The sequence below is a fragment of the Anopheles gambiae genome, chromosome 3, assembly GCF_943734735.2.
Source record: "Anopheles gambiae chromosome 3, idAnoGambNW_F1_1, whole genome shotgun sequence".
Lineage (NCBI taxonomy): Eukaryota > Metazoa > Arthropoda > Insecta > Diptera > Culicidae > Anopheles > Anopheles gambiae.
In genome coordinates this window covers 95,804,154-95,828,157 of record NC_064602.1, presented here as the reverse complement: position 1 = coordinate 95,828,157, position 24,004 = coordinate 95,804,154, and the positions used below count along the sequence as shown (strand labels likewise).

At 45.3% G+C, this 24,004-nt stretch overlaps 1 protein-coding gene and 1 non-coding gene across 25 annotated transcripts in view; both read left to right on the top strand.

Annotated features, from left to right (window-relative positions):
• Window positions 1-23,029, top strand: part of LOC1280492 (dnaJ homolog subfamily B member 6) — a 66,723-nt gene extending 43,694 nt beyond the window's left edge. For 11 of the 24 annotated variants that reach the window (XM_061661060.1, XM_061661062.1, XM_061661070.1 and 8 more), the window contains 6 exons: window positions 18,553-18,922; window positions 18,986-19,095; window positions 19,314-19,577; window positions 20,169-20,381; window positions 20,493-20,766; window positions 20,877-23,029. In XM_061661060.1, coding sequence (XP_061517044.1) covers window positions 18,858-18,922; window positions 18,986-19,095; window positions 19,314-19,577; window positions 20,169-20,381; window positions 20,493-20,766; window positions 20,877-20,979 — 1,029 coding nt within the window. In that variant the 5' untranslated portion in view covers window positions 18,553-18,857 and the 3' untranslated portion in view covers window positions 20,980-23,029. Of the gene's footprint in view, window positions 1-15,159; window positions 16,818-18,552; window positions 18,923-18,985; window positions 19,096-19,313; window positions 19,578-20,168; window positions 20,382-20,492; window positions 20,767-20,876 lie in introns of those variants that run through there. The other 13 variants (XM_061661077.1, XM_061661078.1, XM_061661076.1 and 10 more) reach the window with 10 other exon arrangements.
• LOC133394129 (U4atac minor spliceosomal RNA) lies at window positions 3,767-3,935 on the top strand. Its single transcript, XR_009766612.1, has one exon. It is a non-coding gene; the product is annotated as a U4atac minor spliceosomal RNA (small nuclear RNA).
• Window positions 23,030-24,004: the final 975 nt, after the last annotated feature.

The window sequence follows — 24,004 nt, the reverse complement described above, 5'->3', positions numbered from 1 at the left end:
TCCTCCGCGGGAGAATGTGGAATGGAAAGTTGAACCGTGGACACTGTGGACCCTGTCCGTAGTGCTGTATAGGACCTCTTTCACTCACCCCGAGGGCACGGTTTGCAAAAAGACGAAGGCTCTGGCAATGCGTATATATCCTCCCGTAGACCCGCACGCACAACGGCTCGCCGAAAAGGGCGCCTCGTATCGTTTTTGGAGGTGAAAGTATCAACCGAGCAGCGGGTCCCCGCGTCGTCCACAGCGATATCTGCAGGTGGTTGATTTGCTCTTCGGTCAGAGCGGAAAGACAGCAGAGTGACCATTGCGTGATGGCGATAAGAAAACGAAAGCAAGCAATAGGTGGGGTTAGGTTGCTTATGTGTCGCACAAGAAAAACCTTCGACAAATATTGAGGTTTGGGTTCAGCCGGTTCAGCACGGATGGAATGTGAGTCTTATCTAGTGCGGTAGATTAAAGAGCGAAGCTTTTTGACAGAATTGGCTTAGCAATGTAGGTTGTGGTTAGCCATTTCCTTAGAGTTGTGATAAGAATTTCGGAACATTTGCTACGATCAAAAAGCTGAGCCCGCTTAGAGAAAGCGTCAGGTTAAGTTAAATCTTTACATTGTTACATCAGGAAATGATAGAGATAAGGTGAAGGTATCGAGTGGCAATGACATGTTGCGTTGGTCCATTAATTATGAACCTGTGTGCTCGCTTTGCAAGGTGTAAAGCTCACCGAAGCTTATTTTCATACCGTTACGCCCTTACGCGATTGAACTGAATTCTTAATCGGCCAAAGGCGATGAGCCGCTTCTTCGCTTCCCGGCCATAGAACAACACTTCATTAAAAGATTAATTACAAGTGGCGGTTCCGCTCAAGTGTGCGTTTTAACCGCCTTCCGAACTGATTTGAATATTCAAATATTGACTTCGATTTAACTCGTTTTTTCTTCTCCCGCTTTTGCGCGCCCTTATTGTGCGCACCACCAAAGAGCGTGAAGTGGACGCGATTCGCGCTGCAAAGCAGCTTATACACTTTACTGCTAGAATGGAAAAAAACTTTTCCCTCCCCGTGACGCCACAAACAGTTTATTCGAAACCACCACCACCACATTGAGTGAACTTTATAACGCAGACTGGCTCCCCTGGTCTGTGCCCTTCCGATGAGCGAGCATTATTTTAAGAGCATTTGGGGTAGACTGTTTTTCTCAACAGCTTCCGAATCACGGCGTCGAAGGTCATCGTAAATTGGCTTATTTGTAGTGGGCATAGGAGGAAGGGAAGGTGTCTGATGCTTCGCATGCTTATGCTGTGGTATGTTGGTGCTCTGTGGTGGGTAAAGATATTTCACGTGACAAAACGCGTTTCTCGAGCAATCCGATACAGACAGTGCATGTTTGTCTAAAGTTGAAATACCAAGAAAGAGGATCGTGATGGTATGAAACTTCTTAAATTCGACACTGAACAGAGCTTCTACACTTGCCATCTTCGATAGCAAAAAGGGTTGAAATTCTGTATTCTTAACGTTCAACGTTAAAGACGATAGCACGCTCCTATTCTTACGATTCATCCAAGATTTGTGGCACAAGAACGAAACGGTTGGCTATTAATAGTGATATTTACAGCGAACGTTTAAATGTACTTCCGCCAATTTTTACCCACCTGCTCGCGCTTCCTGGTCGATTGTTTGCCCAAACTGTGTAGAATCTTCCTAGTTTCGTTAAAGAAGAGTTGTTGAATCTCCTTCTTCATTCTATTCATCTTGTTCGGTCAGAAAAATGACCATTTTCCTTCTTGTGTGAGCATTTTTTGCGGCTTCAATGTCTGGCCATTTAGAACCCAATTCAAAATATTACCCTTTTAAAATAAAACCAATGAAGCTTCTTAATTTCCTGCCCAAAACGCTCCAGATCGCAAACACTTTTCCTCGAATCGTTTTCAATTCGTGATAAATTAAACACCATCGATGAGCGCACCGTCGCTTCCTGTGACACGACCTATTTCCGAAAGCCTGGGTCTCCGCACGACGCGAATGTCCGCTTTCATTGCGAATTAATAGCGCAAGATAGATCCCTGATGCGCAAACCCAGGTCGTGGTCACGCTAAATGGAGGATTGTTAAATGCGCCTAGGGCCCGCTCCCTGATAGTCCACCAACCAACGGGGGGAGAAGATCGTTTGCTGCTGCCATTCTTGTGGCCGGAAAACAGGCGATGAGCAGCAGCAGCATCATCCATCTTGAGAGAGGCGGACAAAATTGATGGTGTCATGTCTCGAGGGGGGCCTGTTGGTGAAGAAGAGAAGGACCAGTTGGGGAAGAGGTGATAAAAGTTTACACTTCGCGGTGTCTTGTTCCATTCCGACATCAATCACGATATTTGCGCGCCGCGCCAGCCAGTCTGCGTGAATATGCGCGCGGCCACGACTTACTTCCTCTCCGTTTGGCTGGGAGAGACCGTTTCAAAAAGACCCGGTGGCCGACAAGAGGCGTTGCTGTAAATTGTGCTAGGAGGGAAACTATCATCGACTTTTCCTGCCCCTGGTTGTTGAGCCTCTGGAGCGCGACGGCGATGCGGGTCCCGGCGTGGAGGAGCTTTGATTCAATAGCTCAAGTCAACGTCAATTAAATGGATGGCCGATGGGAGGCTCTCGCGGGCTCTTCATCTCAGGATTGAGCCCGCTGACGGTGCAGCATTTAAACCATTACGTGACAAAGTTAGGTATGATTGTGTTTTTAATTCTTGTGCGCTTCCTTGTACGTGTCATTACGTTTCTTCAGCAGGATAGCGTGGCGGAGGACTGTTATTGGGTCAGGAATAGCACCTTTTCTCGTCTCGTGCCGGCTGTAGCAAACACTATCCGTAATGAGAAATATCCGACATGACCACTTAAGGGTTTGTGAAGCCTATGTGTTGTGCATCAGCACTTAGAAAATGAAGAACAGAAAAAAATCACACTGAAACGAACAGGCGGGCATTGGAATGGGCATGACCGGCTTTGTGGAAAGTGAGATGTTTTAATGAGACACTCTCTGGCAGAAGCTGCTGCTGCTGTCACCTTTGGTAGCGCTCGGTGTGAATAGACATCTCCCTGCCTGCCAGCCTCGGCTGTGCAGATTCTTTCCAGAGGAAGAAGAGCTCTTCGCCACCTCAGCTTTGATGACTGGGCGACGAATGTGTGCCATCCGTTTTGTCTGTGTCGTGTCGCGTTTTTTAGTACACCGGAGACAAATGTGCTCTGGAATCAGAGTTTTCCTGGAGGAGTGGAGGCATTACTTCAATGAGACAGGAGTGACGGAATGAAAAATAACAGCCATTAGGCAAAGCGACACAGTTGCGAGACGCGAAAATCGAAGGTGCATTAGAGGAGATGAGTCATTTAGATGATTTGAACGAAGGTTGTTACTTGATTGAGTTTTATGGTTACTACATACATTGTTTGTATCAATTTATCAGCTATCTTACTTATTTTTATTCACTCTAACGCAAAATAAGGAAAATATGTTAATTGTCTTTTTCTTCTTTACTTTACAGGTAATTTAATGACCTTAAAACACTTCATCCTTGCGTTAAGGTAAAATTTGATATTAAACATACTGATCGATAGCGGAAGGGGTTGTTGCAAAACGCGCGCGTGCCCTCTCTGCTCTGCGAACGACAGCAGCGACTTCAGTCACTCTCTCACTCTCCCTTTCTAACGCACGTTCTCGTTAGAAGCGAAATTACGCATCGCTAGCGCAGCACGCCGTGCGACGAACAAAGCCGCATCAATCCGTCTCGCTCTTTCTTCCTTGTCTTGGGGAGCATAATGTCCAGTGAACGTGTAGTGAGGGCATTGATGCTGACAAACCCATCTTAAAGAGCAGGATCTTGAAGGTCCTGTTTCTTTGTAAACCCCCGTCCGTCGGTTCGCTTTCAAACAGCTGTACCAGGTGGTCGGAATTTTTGAAGCGTCCCTTTACTTTACAAGGGATGTGCAAATTGGTTGAGGTAGCAGTGCAGGGTAGGGCAAGAGAGGATGGGGTTGTGGTTGCTGTGTACGTGCGTTCAGCTACTAGAGCAGTATGTTGAATGTTATTTTTATTGTGTATTTAAAGCGGTATTTATCAAAGGAATTGTTTCTTTATGTATTTTAAATTCCATACATTTGCCATATCCCCAATAGCGAACGGCTACAGTGGCAATTTATTTTTCATTCCAATGAGTTTAGCCGTGCTTTGGTTGAGGCACATGCTGCCCAGTATCTCCGTGAGTTATTTGAATGAAGCAAAACAAAACAAAACGAACTCTGAAGTACAGAGAGGAGAACAACACAGAAAAAAATCACACCACAAAAGCAATATGTTTTCATTTTCCAGTTGAACATTTTTTAACGCTTGTTCGAAACACGTGCCCCACCATCACCCTGTTCCTCTTCCACATACACCTCCGGTTGGACGGAACGGACGGAGTGGGTGTGCATCATTAATTAATTATTATGGCCTTGTGTTTCTGCCTGTTTGCATTGCTGCTGTGCCGTTTTTTTTCTTCAACTTCTCTTGCACACATCACCATGTTTCCTTCTGGCTCGGGTTTATGTTGTGCTGATTTTCCGTTTTCATTTTCCTTCGCAATGTTCGTCGGAGGAAGCTGGAGGAGGCCGGAGTAGCGGTGTGACCTTGCTTTTTTTCCTCGTTTCCGTTTGCCGAGATTGCCCGGCAGCGAAGATGCTGCAAACGCTAGAGAAGATACGAACGAGCAATGCAACTTGAAGTTGTTTTCCGTTTTTTTTGCAATGTGAAAACTCAGGGAGCGCTTATGAAAGCGCTTGATCTTCTCCTCGTGTTTCGATCAGTCACTCATTGGGTCGGTCGGTCAGTGAGACTTATCGCACGAGATACGAGTCAGCATTGCTGTATTGTGTTGTTTTTTTGCTTGTATGTTTGTTTAACTTGGTGCTATCTTTCATCATTTTCTGCTCTCCTCCGTATGTTTTGCACTGGAGATGAGGCAGAAGAACTACTCAGTGTGCTGTACAGAATTGTTTAAAGGGCACCTAATTGGATCTTTAAAGTATTATATTGCACTTCCCTTCAATTATTGTAACAAGCAAAACGAGACATCCAACATGCCAGAACGTAAGCCCACATTTTATGTTACACGAAATACATCGCGCGTAAATCCCTGTACCCATGTAAGTGGATCTCCCTGTCGTCGAGATGATGGGTCCCGGTGAAACATACACGCCCCATGTTTGTCATGTTCCGTTTTTATGCGATATTGCACCGTAAAATCAAAGCACCGTGTCATGCAAACGGGTCGAGATGATGGTGAACACACTGGTCGAAAAGGTGCCTCTTAAACCACAAATGCCACCCACGGCTTCGACCGACAGAACTGGAGGGATCAGAGCATCAAACATCGTCCCTTACTTTCCCCGCGTTATTAATGTGGTCGTCAAACGTGTCGCGGGATGAGATTGACGAGACGAAGCAGGGGAAATGTGAATAAAATAATTAACCACTGGGATGGACACCATTGCCTATAGGATGAGAGCGGACAGAGAGTAGTAGAGTACGTAAAGGTACGCTTAGCTGATGTGAATAAGCGAAAGAGGCGAATCATCACCACCTGACCGACCAGATCGATCATAATTGGAGCTGCGTGATGGTGCGTTTAATGTTTCCGAGTGCTCTCAGTACGCTGGGAATGTTTGAACTCTTTCTAACTCGCCCCAGGGCGGTCAGTGTGTGTGTTGGAGCACATTTGGTGAAAGAAGATGATGATGATGATGATGGATTTATTATGATCAATTATGGACTCATGTTGAGTATCGGTGATGGAAGATTACAGGAGGCAAGTTTCTCTTTTAGCAGCCCATATCAACATTGACGAGCCAACGTTTTGGGAGTGTATGATAGGATGTATTGATCCAGGAGTTAGTAAGGAGTTAGTTTCGAGAGTGTTGAGAGTTATCGACGAAAAAGCGACACGATAATAAACACCATGTGTGTGTTGCTCCATGACCTCTAATCACTTTGCATAAATTGACACCTCCATTTTGGATTTCACGGCTCAAGCAAAATTCACAACCACCGCTGCTTGAAGGTTGTGTTGAGTGTGTTGAACCTTTGCAAAGAAAATATCCGTTCATTAAGCCCAAGTCTTTAAAGTGCAAAAATTGAAAGTAAAAACATATACAAACCACTGATGCAATATTGCGAGACAACCGCAAACAAAAACGGTTAAACTAATAAAAAGGGAATTGAAATCGCTCGCTTAAACTACTCCTCCCCCGGGGGCTAAGGGAACAGGCAGGCACCAAGAGAAGGTGCATTAACGTTGATTTCCGGACCTTTAAAAGTCACAGGTAAAGCTCTAATAACCCTCAGCGGTCGCCGGCGCTCCCCCTCTGTGAGGTGTTCACGTCCCGTGAGTGAATCAACATAATAATGATGATTAGAGCCACCCGTTCATTAGTTGTGTGCGGGGCGGAAGAAAACATCTCCATCCAGGCAGGCCAATCCATCCCGTAATGGGGCGAACGGTTTCCTAGCAACACAACACAACACCACACAGCGTGACGACGTTGGGATTTGGCAAAGCTCTTAATTTCATGCCCAATTTTTCACTTCTTCACGCAGCAGCGTGCTGAAGTGAAAGCTGTTGTCATATTTTGTTTTCCTTTGCAGCTCCCGCTTCTGGGAAGGGTGGATTGTTTTTTGCATATCTCTCTTAAAATTAGGAAACGGTGGGTTTGTCAGGATGAGAAGAAGCATTCTCCCCAACCGGGCTGCAATTAATGTCAGTTTGGCTCGTGTGCTGTAGGTCGTTTGGTTGGGAAAATTGAAGAAGCGTAAGGATTTAATGGTGTGATTAACGTGTTTGCAGGGAAAAATGGCATCCCTTTAAGTGGTATTTGTCATGCCTGTCGCAGTGTAGATTTTCCCTGGGAATGGAATTCAAAACTGCGCCAAACCAAACTCATTATTTATTGCTATGAATACACCCGCCACGCACACGTGCGCTCAATGCCGCAGACACAGTACAAACGAAGCGACTAAAGCACCTTCACCACTCCCAAAAGATGCGATGAAAGCGATATAATAGAGACTTATTGCCGGGGAAGTCTATCGAGGTGACCATTAATCCATTCCTCCAAACCGCCGACGACACCTTCCTTATTGGTCGGCATGATGAGGGTGGTGTTGGCGCAAGCGTGCTTTGAAATTGCCACCGGAAACGATTATGGCCGGGTTTGATCGCGCGTCGTAGATCGCGATCAGTATTGGAACGTGGAGGGCGCCTCAGCGGACGCCATCGATGTGGGTCATTGTTTCCGACATATCCAACAGGCGGCCCCTAACCCTGACACCTTCCCAGACAATTGTGTCGCTGCCGCGCCAATGGACAAACATTATAGTTTCGAAGCAATGCGCGGGCCGAGGGAGTTGCAGGCGACGAACCTTTGGATATTATTGTTGCACTGCCAATAATGCGCGGGTCACTTTCGCTGCAAAAGAGATGTTTGTTCGAGCAATCAGCGCAAGCATTGTGTTCTAAGCTGGTGGCACAAAAGGGGGCCATTGAATGACACTTGAATTGAAGAATCGTTGTTGGACTAAAAGCACACAAAGTTTCAAATGATAGTCCGCTGTTGAGACACATTTCCGGGTCGCGGGCTTTCCTTCTAAGATGTATTCCCGCATCCATCTTTCTTCCTGGAGCCTATTCCTACGTTTAATTGCACCGTTTAATGCCCCCTAATGGCTGTCAATTCAGCTGTCCACAACGTGACTGTAATGAGACAGCAATGGGGCAGCTGGTAGGAATCTCTTTTTAATCGTTAAAATCTTTCTATTTTCTTCATTTCTTTACACCCGAACGGTGTTTGCAGCACAGTGGGCTAGTTTCTGTGTTCGTACGTTTAATGCTCACTGCTCTCTAACGATTTACGCGAGAGTACAGAGCGCGCCCTTAAATGCCCATCAACTGCTTCTGCTACTGCTGCTGAATAGCTTATCCCATAGGACGGAATAGGAACAAGAGGATAAAAGTGCATTGCGCGCGCGCACCCTATGTGCACGTGTTTTGCAAAATGCATTTTTGTAGCAAATCTTTTTGCGCTTTCCTCCACCTCCTCCCCCTATTTGGTGTTTCTCGTGTCCGATCGACCTCGATTTTTCATCACCTTGCGCGCTGCTACTACCACCACTCCCCTACCCAGCCGAGATCACACTGGGAGCGGGAGAATGAAAACACACCAAACACGTAAACGTTGGCACACAGCCTTAGTACGCAGGTTGCTTTTGCTCTAAAACGTTTGCGAGGTGATGAAAAGGGGGTGGTCCGTCCGGGGTGGTGATGGTGGCGACTCCATTCGATCGTTCGATCGTCGTGGGTGCTCGCGCGCAACGAGAGCGGAGATAAGCGGCATGGGAAAGTTCAGTTCGTCCGTAACTTTCTCGGCTCCTTTTTGCTTTTGCGCGCGCTCTGTATGGACTTGTGGATGGAATCCGCCGTGGAAAAACACAACAATTGCATGCTGCCGAGGAGAGTATGCTGGGCACAAGCACACAAACGTTAGAGCTCGCGCGCGCGCGCACCAAAGTTCGTTCGTCGTCCGCTCCCGTGGTCTTCTCCCGCGCCTAAAGGTAGGAAAAGCAATCAGCGGAAAGCTAGCCAGATAGGGAAAAGATAGATGGATAGTATCGCGCAGTGTGCCGGCTATTGCGGATAATGGAGTGTAAGTAGCTCTTCTGTAGTTGATCGCCGCCGGATGATGGGTTTCTTCTCCGGTGCTGGAGCTGCTGCTCGCTGGCCGACCGGTGGCCCATTGCCTTTAATAGACTTCATCAATCGCTGGGAAAATTAACCCTCCCCCTTTTGGAATGGGTGTGTGTGTTGGGGATAAGAGCTGCGTTGGGTGGCAAGGTTTCGCCCTCAAGCATCACGTATTTGGACCGAGGGAGACTGACGGTGCTGGTTGCAATCTGCGGGAGCAGATTACCATCTATCGTTTGGGAAGATAATTTTTGATTATGTTTGTTCACAAGTCGTGTCAGATTGCAACGATGCTGGGAGAGTGGGCCCCCTAAGAAAATGGCCTTTAAGAACGGTGGAGGGAGGTTATTTGCAGTCGAAACCATTACACTTTGCCTGTTTGTATTTGAATAATTTAAGCTTGACCTAACGTTCCCAATTCTACCGCAGTCGCAGGGGTTTGCGCCTCGCATCGAAGTAATAGAAGGAACTGTTGCAAGATTTTATCGCACTTCTACTCTTTGTTGCCTTCTTCTCCACGGTGCATGGAATCTCGTCCATGACTTATGGGGAAAGAGAAAAAAAAGGGAGGAAAACTTCTTTTTATTGCTTTCCTTTCGATATCGTTTCAATCGCTTCGTTGCTGTTGTGTGCCCGTCGTGCCGCCTTTCAGCTAAGCGATTATTTATTTCCCGCGGCACGCGTCACCAGTCACGATCACCACCGTGCACACCATCACCACCCTCCGGGCGCTGATAGACGAATGAAATACGGTAGCCAATTTACTCTGACGGTTGGTCTTCTTCAGACGAGCCTCTGCCTTCTTCCTTCCAATTATATCTCCTTGGGGCTGAGCCCGCGCAGTGGGTTATCGATTGAGAGTGAGTATCGCTGTTTCATGGGGTATGGTTTGCTGCAATTCGAACAATTTAAATTAATCCTTGCAATGTGGTGCATTCGTCAGCAGAGGAATTCTAATCGTTGACTGTTGCAGTAGTACGGATGGATGGGCTTTCATATGTAGGCTTATGGATGTTGCTCCAAGCGGCACGTGTGATGTAGTGAAGCTTTGATGGACACAGGAAATTTTATGAAGACAGGAAAATAAATGACGGGTTTCAGTGCAACAAAGTGGTGGACGCTTATTTGACCATGAAATTTTGTGCAAGTCAGACAGACAGCGGATTATTTGCATGAGTCAGCAGAGCATACCCTTTCAAAGCTGTCTTGGCGAAGAGAAGAAGGAAAAAAGTCGCATAAAACAATCTAATAAATAGCCAATGGAAATAGATTGCGCAAATGGATTACTAACCACCATCCGCCTCTCTTGCTACGTGCCTATAGCTGTTCCGTTCAGATCATTCCCAATAACCGTCTGCTGGGTTGTCTTATTGCACGTGTTCGCCTTAAGTGGAGAGTAATGGTCGCACATGAGTTGTGTACGGTACGTAATGTGTGCCCAACTTCTGATCAGCTGGTGTGTGTGTGTATCCAGATCGCCACCCAAGTACAAGACAACTATTTCCTTTGTGACGAAACCACCACTATTCCATGTTGTTGCATAAATTGGAACGAATTGCTCTATCAACCATCGATCCCGTTTCTTCCACGCTTGTATGTGTGTGTTTACATTGAAGTGCACCCATTATTTCGTAACACCCCTTTACTCCCTTTAACGACCTTTGCCTTCTGACAAAAACACATCTGTAAAAAACGCGACGCAATGAAGGAGTTGCAATTGTTGGGTAAATCAATTCACACCCATCCCCGGACACATGGCCACGAGCGCATAAAAACAATTTGTGTGCGCACAATCCGTGTTTGTTTTATGCGACCGGGAGACGATAGGCAACCAACCCCCATGTTGTTAGTCTTGATTTACTTCAATAAAAGCAAAACAGTGAAGTGAAGAGGAGTGCACTTCTCGACATTTTTGCCAACATTGGCACTTCAATTGCGACAAGGCAGTAGGGAAGGAACAATCGAACGCGTGTTGTGTTTCAATGTTTGAAGTTATGTTCAGAAATCAGAAAAGCATGGTTGGATGAGATATCAAGATGAGTTTTTTTTTTGGGTAGAGTTAGTGTTGGGAGTGTCTGGAGGTTAGAATTGACGTGTGGGTGTTGTGGAATTACCTTTTCAAGCAATTCCAACTGCGTTTTTTTGCGAAGTCTACAAACAATCCATTGAATATCGTCCCCTAGTACCTGAGGATTTTCGCGTACATCTCAGTTCACGATCGGCAACAACGATTAGTCTCCCATCCGATCGATCGATACGGAGACAAACATGATCGTCGCAACACAATGGGTCGTTTATCTTCATTTTAACGATATCTTTATCGAGTACCTACCCCCCTACGAGGAAGATCGTCTGACTAGCATGCGGGCAATGCTGTCTTCCACCCCATGTTGCTGATTGAAATGAAGTGTCCCAAGTGCGATCGTGCACTCACTAAACCTTTCCATACGCGGTGCTCTTATATCATCATCGTAGCGATATGCCTTATGCTATTGTCATGGCAAGAGATCATCATCGTCGTCTATTTTCTTCCCATTCTGGAGGAGGGAAATACTTAAATGGAAACGGCGATTGGTGCTAATAGGTTCGCCGCCGGCGTGCCGTTTTGGTGATCGATCTTTTTGGCTAGGAGGAGGAGGAAGAGGAGGCACTAGGCGTATATTCCTCTAACTCATCCGTTCTTTAGGCACGATCTTTCCGTGGGGTGGTTAGGAAATAAAATTTTATTTCACTTTCCATCCAACTTGAGATCCAATCGAAGATGATCATCGCCCCAAGATCAGTTCACAATGCTTCATGGCAGCCAATTTCCGTGCCATTTTCCCACCCATCACACAGTAGTGCTGTGCTGCACGATTGTTGTCGACGGGAAACGTCCGGAAGCTAAATTGTGCAAAGAAATTACTATTACTAAAACGGTGAAGAGAGGCCATGGCGTGCACCCGGTTCGGTGGTGTTATCTTGAACTGCACGGAGTACAGACGATGATGACGGGGGTCAAGTTCGTGATGTTGCTATTATTATGTTTTTGGTTCGTTTTTAGGGTTTGCAAATAAGTTTCGAGTGTGAGGTCTCATCCACACGAGAGTGTCCCATATCGTGTCCACTTTTGCACGCTTCGTGACACAGAGATTGTGTGTGCCTTTTTGGTGTAATTAATCTTTCGCGTGGGATTCCTCCAATGGAAAAGGAAAGGTTTTTGGAGCACCCAAAACAGTCTCCAAGGAAATCTTCAATTAGCTTAAGTCATCAATGCGTTGGAGTAAATGTTGGATAACAATCGACCTGTCGGTAATTCTTACCCAGATTTGTTCCTGGAAGCAGGGGAAAAGAAATTAATAAACCATCAAGTAGTATAAACTGCCATCCCAGTAAAAAGGTACACGGGATGGTTTGTCGATGACGGCGGGGAGTTTATGTGATTATTGGCGTCCTCTCTTTTACCGGGATAATGTCTTCTTTTAGGAGCTTTCGATGTAAGAGGGTATTTTGCGGATCGAGAAGAAAGAAGGCGGCGGTTAGTGCTTCTCCCGTCGTGGAGGAGGAGGTGGAGAGCTAGCCTATAATTTCGCCTTTAATCCGGCTGTAAGTAATCTGCCTGCGGAACGTACTGTTTAGACAAGGTATCATTGACTCACTCGATTGGTAAGGGGGAATGTAGACAGGCTGTATGGCTAAAGATGTCTGAGTAGGCAGGCAACAGCGGTCGTCAGAGCTTAATGCCACAAATGCTATCAATTTGAACTTCGTATTTGTAAATAGGAATTAGCGATATTTGGTTTGAACCTTGGAATTAACATTACGAGACTGTCTGCTTATTCTACAAGCCAATCAAATATGAATTAGCCACCTAGTATTACCTAATGGACTCTACTGTTGGTTTAATATTTGAAATTAGATTTCTCCTCCAGAATGGGTTTTAAATAGTTATTCTCACTTCCCAAAAACATCTAAACTGTGATAAACCTTATGTGATGTTTCTCTTATCAAAGTAATGATTAACATAAACATTTTTTTCCCTTTTGCTTATCATCCAAAATGCGTGCGGCTAGAAGTAGAACTTAATGTACGAATAGTACGGTAAAAAACCACCCTGTACGTGCCTTTACCCGTACCAGACAATCTGTAAGGCTTAGTGTGTATGTAAAGAAGCCAAAGCAAAGCATTGGACATCCGTCGGCGTGCGTCTAATCGTGCATGAAAGCTAATGGGTCAGCGTGTTTCATACAACAACTGAAAGGTGGAGACAAAAACAAAAGTGCCAGTGAAAAGTCACACAATTCTGAACGAGGAGGAAGTGTGCAAGGCCGTCCCCGGGAAATCCCCGTTTAGTCTTGGCGCGCCTCTTGTTGTAAAATTCAATTTACAAAACTTCCAGTAGAAAACAGCGTGTACGCTGGAAGCAAAAATCAAATTAAAAAGGCATATTTCAAGGTGGGTGGAAGGTGTTTAGGCTCTCATTCTTCACACCTGAACACACAGTAATCAAACCGCATGTTGCATAAGTTTTTGGTTGTGTGTAACTCTCCAGAGGAAGAAAGTGTGAGATGTTGCTGCGGGATGAAAAGCTGTCAACAGCATAGACGGATTGCTTCATTTTTGTGACTTTTCATTAAGCCTTCAAAACCATCTCAAGTGGACGTTGAACAACCGGAGGTATGGGGAGGTTGTGGGTTGGTCGGGGGGAGTAATGGATTTTTGTTTTACACAAGCTTTCCTCTACGGGAAGAGGAAAACAATGGAAAATGATGATGATGTAAAAGGCAACAGTGGGGGCAGCACGTGTTCTCCGACCACGTCTAAACACTATCTCATGTATTTGAATTGTGGCGTCACGCGGTAGCACAGTGCGTAATAGTGATAACGGGACACACTGCGTATTGAGGGCGGATACTGCTACGCGCCATCCCTTCCCGCCCTTCTTTCTGACAGGGTTTACCACAGAGCTTTAGGGCGTAAAGTTTGATAAAACGACTCGAAAAACCCATGCCTTTTGGTATATTTGAATGCGTCGTTTAGAAGAAAGGGCACAAGACAGACCCACGGTAAAATGTTGTACGCGCTGGCAGATAGTAAGAATGTGCAGTAGGAAGTCTTCCAACGATCTCCCGAGTTAATATCGGTGGTGGCAGCATTGTTTGACATGAAATTACTGACCTATTACCCACTACTACTACTACTCCCCCTCTCTGTATCATTCAGTACCGCAATTGTGTCCCTATTTTTCCCTCGCGGCAACATAATTGGAGGGCGAAGAGAGTGTGTTGCAACAAGCAATGACAATAGCATAAAAGATTGCGTACCTTTTGAAGCTGTTGAAGCTCTATGGAAGTCGTGAAACCGTGCTGTTGTGTGCTTGTTATTTTGTTAACTTTTTCTTTGGCATTTTCACCGTTGCATCACTTCTTTCACAATCTTTAATTTTTAGTTGCTGTTTGTGAAGGTTTTGTGGTAATTTGATGGTAATTTTCAAGAAACATAAGGTTTTAGACATTAAAACAGTATTCATTCAATGTCGAAACAGAGAAACTCCTTCCATGCACCGATAAGATCAAGACATTGGTTTGTGGTTTGGAAGGCTTTCTACGGAACCAATGAAATGAAAAGGGCTAACTGTACACAGAAAAAGGTAACAATTTCACCTCCATGAATTATACTCGCTCACTACCCCGGAGGGGACAGGCGAAACGCGTTGCATTTTAGTCTTCACGTGAAACGGTTTTATGCATTTCAGATACATCCACAACAACACATGTGTCCGCCCGGAGGGGCCAGTGCTGAAAATTTAGCATGAAAGAATGTGCACGGGGTAGTAATGCACCGAGACGATGCTGGTGCATGCAATTCCCCAACCACCTCCTCCGCCCTGTGTGTGAATGACTCCCAAAGGAAAGGGGCTGGCGGAAGGAGCGGGGTGTATGCATGCAATTTACCTTTACCACCTTCGCTCGCGTCGAAAACACATTAATCCATTCGGATCGGATACCGAATCCGGCGTCGGTTGTATTCGCGTCCCACTTTTCCCACTCCTTTTGTCGATAAAGAGACGCCCTCCGACGTTCACACAGACGTAGAGGAAGGCCCCCTTTGTATCGATATGTCCCTTTGCACACAGAGAAAACCGCGAACAGAACTCGCGCGCGCGGCAGCACACATTTGTTTCGCGCATGTGGCCATTTAGCAATTGCTTCATGTGAACATACCGCGATCTTGCACACCGACTGCCGGTAGGGAGGAGGAGGTAACGGAGGTGGTCTTAAGCATAAAGAAACCCCCTCCTAACGGCTGCGTGCTAATCGTGAGCAATAACAGTTGCGGAAACTATATGCGGTGGTGTGTGGTACAAGCTAAAAATGGCAACCACAGGGCACCGACCACCAACCCGCCGTACACGAAAAAGGCGCGTTAAATGGGCTTTTTACGAAAGTGTGTTCTGCCCCAATCCGTGTGTGTGTGTTTGAATACAAAGTGTTGCCTTAAAACGTGTTTTCCGAGGCAGAGTGTATGCGGTGTGACATTTGAACTCCCATTTGTTTCCCATCTAAACTTTTCCCACCTCAAGGGTGGTTGGATTGAAGGGAAAAGTGGCACATTCTTGTAATGTGTTGGAGAAAATGACTTTAGGAAAGGGGGGGTAGGAAAGATCATTAGATGCCACAGGGAGGGGAAGAAAATGCTTTACCTTTAGTGCTTCTGGGTATTAAAGCGCTTTGGAAGACGAAAGAGATTGCTTAAGGAATATTGCATGCATCATCAGCAAAGATATGGTAGAATTGTATGAGCAATCTTGCCAATATACAGTCAGCAGGTACTGCAGCATTCCATGAGCTTAAAATATGCTGCATACGAATAAGAAGCTTCTGCTTCGAACGAGTTGTAATTCCCTGTTTGTTAGTGAAACCACACCACCCGTAGATGATTCATCGGTGCATTGGGATCTCGGAGTGCCAATGGTGTGCAATTATTCAAACAGCTGTTGGTTGGTCTGTAGTCTTATCTATCATCCGTGAACGTCCGACACACATCCCGAGTAACTGACGGATGTGGTGGTATGAACCCTAGAAGAGAGCCAATTCACTATAATAATGTGTGGCATTGCAACAACTATAATTTTCTCTACTGATAGAGCGTTGTGAAGGTGGTTTGCTGTTTCCATTATCTGTTAGGTTGTGCTCAAACTGACTGCGGCGAGTCAGTGTGTTGGTCGTGCACGCGATTGCAGCGGTAAGTGTTTCAATGTCACTGACGCGGTGTGACGCAACAACACGTCCAGTTTCTCTCACACCACCGCCACAAGCCGCCATCAACACGCCGCAACCCTTTGCGCAATTGAAAGACACACTGGAGTTGTCAGTAGAAATGAAAACTCTCCAAAGACAAAGATCAGCAACAACAGCATTGATCAAGTCAAGGAAGGCATTCATTTCGCAAATGTGTGTGGTGAGAGATAGCACCCTCCTCCGTTATCGTGGCTCCGGGATCACAGCTGTGTGTTTATTCAAACTGTGTGCTGTGAGAGTGTACGCTGTGGTGTATTCTAGGTCTGGGTCATAGTGTATGTGGGAGTATCTCACCAGACCGGGAAGCGACGCGAGTTCATATTGTAGCCACTTCTCTTTACCACAATCAATTCGAAGAGAGATACCGATCGACTCAGCTAAGGAGTGCTGTGTGGTGTCCCTCTGTTGCAGCGTGGCTCCACTGTACACACACGGGTACTGAGCGAGGCGGTTTGCTTATCGTCGGTGTTACCCTTGCTTTTGATAAGAGCGAGTTGCGGGTGTTTGTGTAACACACTGATAAGGAGAGCGTGAAGTGAAAACTGTGTTTAAAGTTCTGTGCCAAATGCGGAGCTAATATACTCGGTTGCGTACACAAACGGATGTCAACCATGAGGTCTTTCGTAGCGAGGAACAAGGGTTCATGGATCTGTTTGGCAAAGCTCGTCGTCCGTTGAACTGTAATCTGTGGCAGAGAGGAATAGAGAGCGTAAGTAGTGTAATGGTCAGTGTTCAAATTCAAGACATAGGTGCAAAACTAACGAACCTGCGGTGACTCACCAGCTGCAATCGGTTAGTGATCAAAAGTATTTGATTTAGGTTGGGAATTTCTGGGGGGAATTTCTCGCGTCTGTGTGGCATATTCGCCGAAACTGGGAAGTGAATCTGTGCAGCGCGTGAGTAAACCTGTGAGTGGCCTCATTAAGTAAAAATCGAAAGTAAGCATTCGTTTGCTGATGTGCGTGTTTTACTTACTTACGCTCGATGTTGGTACCAGCGATATACCTGTGTGGATACTTGAAGCAGAACACTCTCAAACACAGCGGTGGTTCTTGCAACATCACGAACTACCTCACTCGTGCAATACAGAACTTCAGGCCTGTGCTGCAAATACCGGTTTTGAAATCGTGTTTATTATGACTGCTGCTAATGTCCGTCACTGCCGAAAGGTAAACGTCACAACGTGACACGCGGTAGAAGCGGCAGCAGCAGCAGCAGCTATATCTCCCGTTTTGTGTTCTTGACGATATCTCGATTAAGAAGGGGCACAGGGGGGGGGGGGGGGGGCAACAGGGCCAACAGTGACGTGCACAATATTGATTGCACGGAAGCGGGGAGTCATCTCACGACTTTGCGGTTTTGATCAAACTGTTGTGATAGGTAGTAGTGACGTGGGGAAGAAGATCTCCACAGCCAAAGACAATTCAATCGTGGAAGCGATTGGAGTAACGGTGCGAGTCGGATGACGAAATTTGGTCGGCGAATGAGTGAGAGGACTGAATCTTAATAGAGGTGTCATACGGTGGAAAACTTTCACCACCCCAATGTGTTGGATTAATCATCCGTGGGAGTGTTCACCACTGTGGGGGGAGACGAGACTTTTGATAGTGTGAAGAGACATTGGATGGTCGATAGCGATAACCAAACACGTGTCTTCCTGCGGACGGACCCTGAACTTGTAAAGTTAACGGTGCTGGAATTTCTTCGGATACTGACCATTGACCCTAATTCTACGAAGATATCATCGCTACGAATGATGCTACAAATTTCGTGATGTACTGTAAATTTTCAAACTACACACGTGGCTCTGATCGGCTGTCAAACGTTACAGTTCCATCGGTTGATCTTGCCCGAAGTTCTGCTGCAACCACCTCCAAAAGCGGATTATGAATAATTGTGAACGATTGTCATGGGCACACACAAGCACGCGTGCAGGGTCAGGTTTCGACAGGTTTTGGACCGACGACCCACGAAACTCCCCACCACTATTCGGTCAATGGAAGAGAGCGAGGGTGACGTCTTTTTTTGGGAGTAACTCCCAAACATCTCCCCCATTAACGCGTAGGTGGGTGGTGTGGTGGTGGTGGTGGATGCTGCAAAAGCGTATAATTTCTGCGTTTCCGATACCGCGAACTTCTGTCTGTGGCGGAGTGTCACTAACCTCAATGAATATCGCGCAACCATATGGTCGCGGTTGCGTGTGCGCGCTCTCTGACGTTTGCTGCCTGTGATGACTAACGCGCACGTCTTCGAAGGTTGTGACTGTGGGCCATTCATTATGAGATTTGTTTGCTGTTGAAATTAGGATTCTACCGTTAGTTTAAATCCGAATGGTAAAAACACGCTTCTTATTGATAGGATTGACACGATTACAAGGCTCAAACCACCATATAGAATATTGCAATCTAATCAAGTCTCTAGGATATGTAGTATCCTGTTGTGTTCCAGCTGTCACAAATATTTCATCACCAATAACAAATCTAGTAACCCATGCTTTCGTTTCTTTGTGTCTTTCTTTTTTCTTCAGATCCGAGCGAGTAGTTCCGTTTAGCTCCAAATCCATCGTTGAGAGCTTCTTCGTCGGGTCCAGCGCTACAAATTGCTCTGCCAGTTTTATTCCTACTACGCCGCGTCCGACTGGAAGACATGCATCATTATCGTTAAAAGATAGCCGCAAAGAACAGCAGGGTGCCGAATTCTGTGTGCCGCAAGACTGCGAAATAAACGCGCCTAGGAAGAACGAATTTATTGCAGAAGTGTCTGTAAGAGACCGACCGCGCCCCCCCCCCCCCCCCGTCTAGGCCAAACCCCGTTAATCCTCACGCAGCAAAAATGGTGGACTATTACAAAATTCTGGATGTGTCCAGAACAGCGACAGAGGCTGAAATAAAAAAAGCGTAAGTGTGCAAACATCTATCTAATTTCTTATATCGTCAATTGATTGAATTTCTTCTTTTTAGGTACAAAAAATTAGCCCTACGATGGCATCCAGACAAAAATATGGACAATCCAGAAGAATCCAACAGACGGTTTAAGGAAATTTCAGAAGCCTACGAAGTACTGTCCGATGGTAAGTTGTGCCTGTGAGAGCTGAGTGCTGCAGATTTGATTCTTATTACTTATATCTCAAGTGGTGAAGGCGCTAGAATTGAAATGACGAAAGGTTAGGGTTTTATGGACAAATCGATTTACATTTGGTGATGTGTGTGGTGGAATCAATTTTCGAAAAGAGTAAAAGAGTTGGTACACAGGTTCATGAGGTTATGGTTTGTTTTTCCGTCACATTAGCATACAAACGACACATCTACGACAGTCGGGGCACGCGGAAAAGTGCAACCGGTACGGGTGGCGGCAGCACCGGCAGCTACACTGCCTTCACCAACCGCGACTACAGCCGCAACGGAGGCTACGACCATTACCATCACCATCGTTACGGGTCGGGCAGTGGCCGGTACTACGGGTCAACCGGTGGCCGGGAGAATGGCGGTAGCAGCAGTCGTACGTTTTCGTTTAGAGGATTTTTTGAGACGACGCCGTTTTTCCGCTTCTTTGGTAGAGTGTTGTAGTTTGTACATATTTTATACGCGTGTGTGCGTTGTTTCCGCATGCAAAATACCGACACAACAGTTGTTTACTACCACTACTACTACTACATACTACCGCTACTACTACTGCTGAGGGCGCTGCTGTTGCTAAACCTGGACATTGTGGCTGTCCTCCTGCTCCTGCGTGTCTGTTGTGTTTTCATTCGGGGAGAGTGTTTGTAAAAATGGTCCTTAGATCGATTCCCAATTCAAACGTCATCCCCATTGGGTGCTGATCGCGTGTTATTATGCTTCTGTGTGTTGTCCCCTGTTCTACGTTGAAGATTCCCCTTACCGATATTGATACTAATCCTGTGTTGCAAGGTGATTGCTCTGTACTAACGTTGTCCGGAAGTTGATCGAAGAGAAGTTGAACAGGCTGGCCGTTACAAATTCATGAAGACAGAGTCTTCCGTGATATTTCCGCCTAGTTGTAAGCGCGACTAATTTGATAGCAGAGTATAGCATGATTCCTTTTGATTAACACACATTTGTTATATTTTTAATTTGCTTTATATATTCTAATAATATTTATTTCCCATTTTCTTTACAAATACAGAAAAGAAACGACGCATCTACGATCAGTACGGCAAGGATGGGCTGATGAACAATGGATCCGATCGCTACCATCAGAGCACGCGACACCGCCGGCACAACGGTAGCAGCGGCATGGACGACTTCGAGTTCTTCGGCTTCCCGTTCACATTCCGCGACCCAGAGGATGTGTTCCGAGAGTTCTTCGGTGGATCACCATTCGATGAGTTGTTTAGAAGTATGTGCACACACACACATTCACATCCTCCGCGTTGATGGCATTTGTTTGAAATAACTGAAATTAATTATGATTGTCCTCTCTTTCTCTCGCTCCCTTTCCACCAAACAGTTAGTCAACCGGTGCACCAGCACGGCCGGCGGGCAAACGGCGCCACCAACGGCCATCATCACCATCATCAGCGACACTCGCACCCGCAAAACGTCATCTCGTCACCGTTCATGACGCCGCTGATGAGCTTCAGCCTGATGGATGACTTCTTCAGCGGGGCACCGCGGGGCGGCATGAGCTCCGTGTCCGAGTACACCATCGGTGGGGGCGGTCCCGTCAAGCGTACCTCCACCTCGACCACCTTCATCAATGGCAAGAAGCTGATGACGAAAAAGTAAGTGTGCGGTGTGCGGGTCTGGTGCCTCCTCCTCCCCGTCTTCCCCGTTCCATTTTGATTGATCCTTTTTTAATCGTTTGCACTTTCTGACTTTTCCCATCCGGCAGGGTGTACGAGAACGGTACGGAAACCATCATGTCCTACGAGAACGATGTACTAAAATCAAAGACTGTAAATGGGGTCGCTCAAGCTATACCATACAACCATTAATTCGCTGAGAAATAATTAGCCGGCTATCCGACGAGAGGGAAAGAAGAAAAAAAAACACAGAGCTAAAGAGAGAGAGAGATAGAAAGAGAGTTGCAGCGTGGCAGCGATCGAAAGCAGCAGAATGGAAGTAAGCAGGATGGCTAAACAAACAATTATTTTCTCATAGCTACCGTAGGATTAGTGATACACATAATAATTATAATTAATAATATGTAGACCATTGCGGATATGTAATGACTGTTTGTGTGTGTGTGTGTCTGTGAGCGCGCTAAATGGAGTTCAATTGCGGGTTTTTTGTCATTTTTGTCGGGTGCGGTTGTTGTAAATGAAAGGAAGAAAAGGGCAAGACAGGGCACAGACAGAATTTGCTCAGAATCGTAGTGTGTGTGTGTGTGTGAGAGAGAGAGAGAGAGAGAGAGAAAAGGAAGTGGTTTTGTAGTGTGAACTGTTTTTAAAAAGCAAGAAGGATATCACAAAACGGTCAATGGGGAAATCCCGTAGAGCAACTACTCAGTCTCAGGCTGCAACAGAATGATACTTTACTTTATGAAATGTGTAACGTGCAGGGTCTTATTTGAATTTTGAGCCTTAATTAAAATCCAATTAGAATAAATTTCGCAGAAGTGGATTAGACATGAATAACACATTTCGTTTCAAGTTTCAACGGCCCGCGAATCATCATTCAAATTAGTTAGAATAGTCTTTGCAACCGATTTAAGTGAATTATTCGTATGATTTTGAAAAGCAGTTTAAGGGGAAATATGTTGCTGACCGCACTGACACACACTCTGGAGGACGATTTTAATAATCATATTGAGCTCTTCTCATTAGACACGAACGACGCTGTGTGTTTGGATGGCTGTAACCTACTCAATATTCACAGTAATCGCAGAAATAATACCACTTTAATACAACCCACAGTAGAGAGAATGAAGTGAGGAGGGTGAGGCATAGCTAAGCAGTGAATTATCCATAGGAAAAAAAGAGAACAAACACAAAGCGAGGCAATTGTATTCCTGGTTCTTCATTTAGCTAAATAGTTTCCAATTAGTTACTTAGTTTGGTTGCTGTTATAATGAATTCAGTATACCCCCTCCGCCCCTCCCATCTCAGATAACTAGAGAAGGATTGTAGTAAAAACAGGTGAAAGAGAGGATTCCCAAGGACATGATTTTGTAATTCTTAACTATTGCCGAAAAGCACAACGCGCATTGAACCGATTTTGAATTAAAATACACAGACACACACCCACACACAATCCATGCACCTTTAACAAATGAGAAGAAATGTGCCCCTCCTAGTATAAACAGTTTTTCTCTCGATCGAGCTCTGCTGGGGGAAATGAGCGTAAATTTCCTCACAAAGTGTGCAAAAAGCGCTAACGCAAAACAAAAAGCTGCTGTCTGCCACACGTGCCGTGCGCACCACGTGCTGACATTCTTCATCCTGCCGCGTGTGTGTGTGTTAGTAGAGTCGCGTTTTAGCAAAAGGAGGAAACATAACACACAATACCACCACACCTGCGTGCGCGCTGTACTGTATAATATGTTCATTTATTAATATTTGTTGTGTATGTTTCGTTTGTAGGTTTAATTTTCGAATAAGGATTTCGCTTATTTTGTAAGAGCGCGCTAAACACAAAAATAACAAAATGAAGCGAGAGAAAGAGAGAGAGCGAGCGTGTGTGGAATTTGGTGAAAGAAGTTGTGTCCGATCGTGTGTTTGTGTGTTGGTCCGGATGTGGTTCACATGGGAGGGTTCCCTTTCCCCATTACCAAGAACGGCCAATTTGAAATGAGACGAAAATACACAAAAATGCAGTTTAGATCCAGATTAACTCTCTCGCGTACTTGTTAGTAGTTCATCTCAAATGTTCTTGGTTTTAAAACTGCCGTTCATGCGCAGCTTAGAAACCTTCGGATGAAAAGTTGAGAACGTGAAATTTGTGTCGCGCGCCATCTATTGGTGGGGCACTTTACTGTACTAGATGGTAACAGAAAGAGAGAGTTGTAGCTGGATTTGAACTCGCAAACCTTTTACCCCACTCAAATTTGTTTTGTTTTCTTTTTATTTCTTTTTCTTCATAGAATCTTCTTTCTTCTACTTTCAATGAAGATTCTATGAAGGAAGGATTGTAATAGGGCTTGTCTTTATAACTTCTTAGTAAATACAAAAAATCTGTCGAAAATGGACGTTCCGCGGGAATGGATCATGGGAAGCAACCAACAGCATACCCGCGCAGCCGTGTTATGTAAAGTCACAAAATTAATCTCCTTACAGATATAGAACGGATCGGAAACTAACAAATATATATTTAAATGTGGTTTCTATCCGAAAACAAAATCCTTCCTCCACCAGGTTTTCCTAGTCCTACCACAACACCCCCCAGTTGTTCCACCAAATTGGCGATAAATCGTTCTGTGTGTGTACGCTGAGATAGAGAAACAGAGAGGAACTAGATGTTGTACAATGTTGAAAATTCAAACCCACCACACACCCAACTCCAGCCCTCTCTCAATTTGCTCGGCGATTCCGCAGCAGCAGCAGCATCATCATCAGCATCGACGGCTAAAATAGAATCACAGCAGTATAATCAGTAAAATATTCATGCAAAACCCAAACAAGCAGACACTCACATCTTAGCCAAAATAGTAAAGAAAGAAAAAAACATGAAAGCAAAACAAAAAAGAAACAGTTAACTTATAATCAAACAACAACATGCGATGGGAAGAAGGGGAATGATAAGAAAACAGAGAGAGAGAAAGAAAAGGTAAATATCACAGCGATGACAAAGTCAAACGAAAAACCAACGCAAAGAGTGTAGAAGAAGATGTAAAAACAGATACAAAACAAAACCCTACGAAAGATACTAAAAATATGAAAATATAACAGATTTCTGACTTTTGCGAGTTGATGAAAGCACGTTGAGTAAAAAAAAAGCCCGCAACATTTAAAAACCCCAAACGTTGCTTGTTGCAAAATGGCCAAGTGCGCGTTTTCTTTCATTACATTCTTCGCTTTTCCG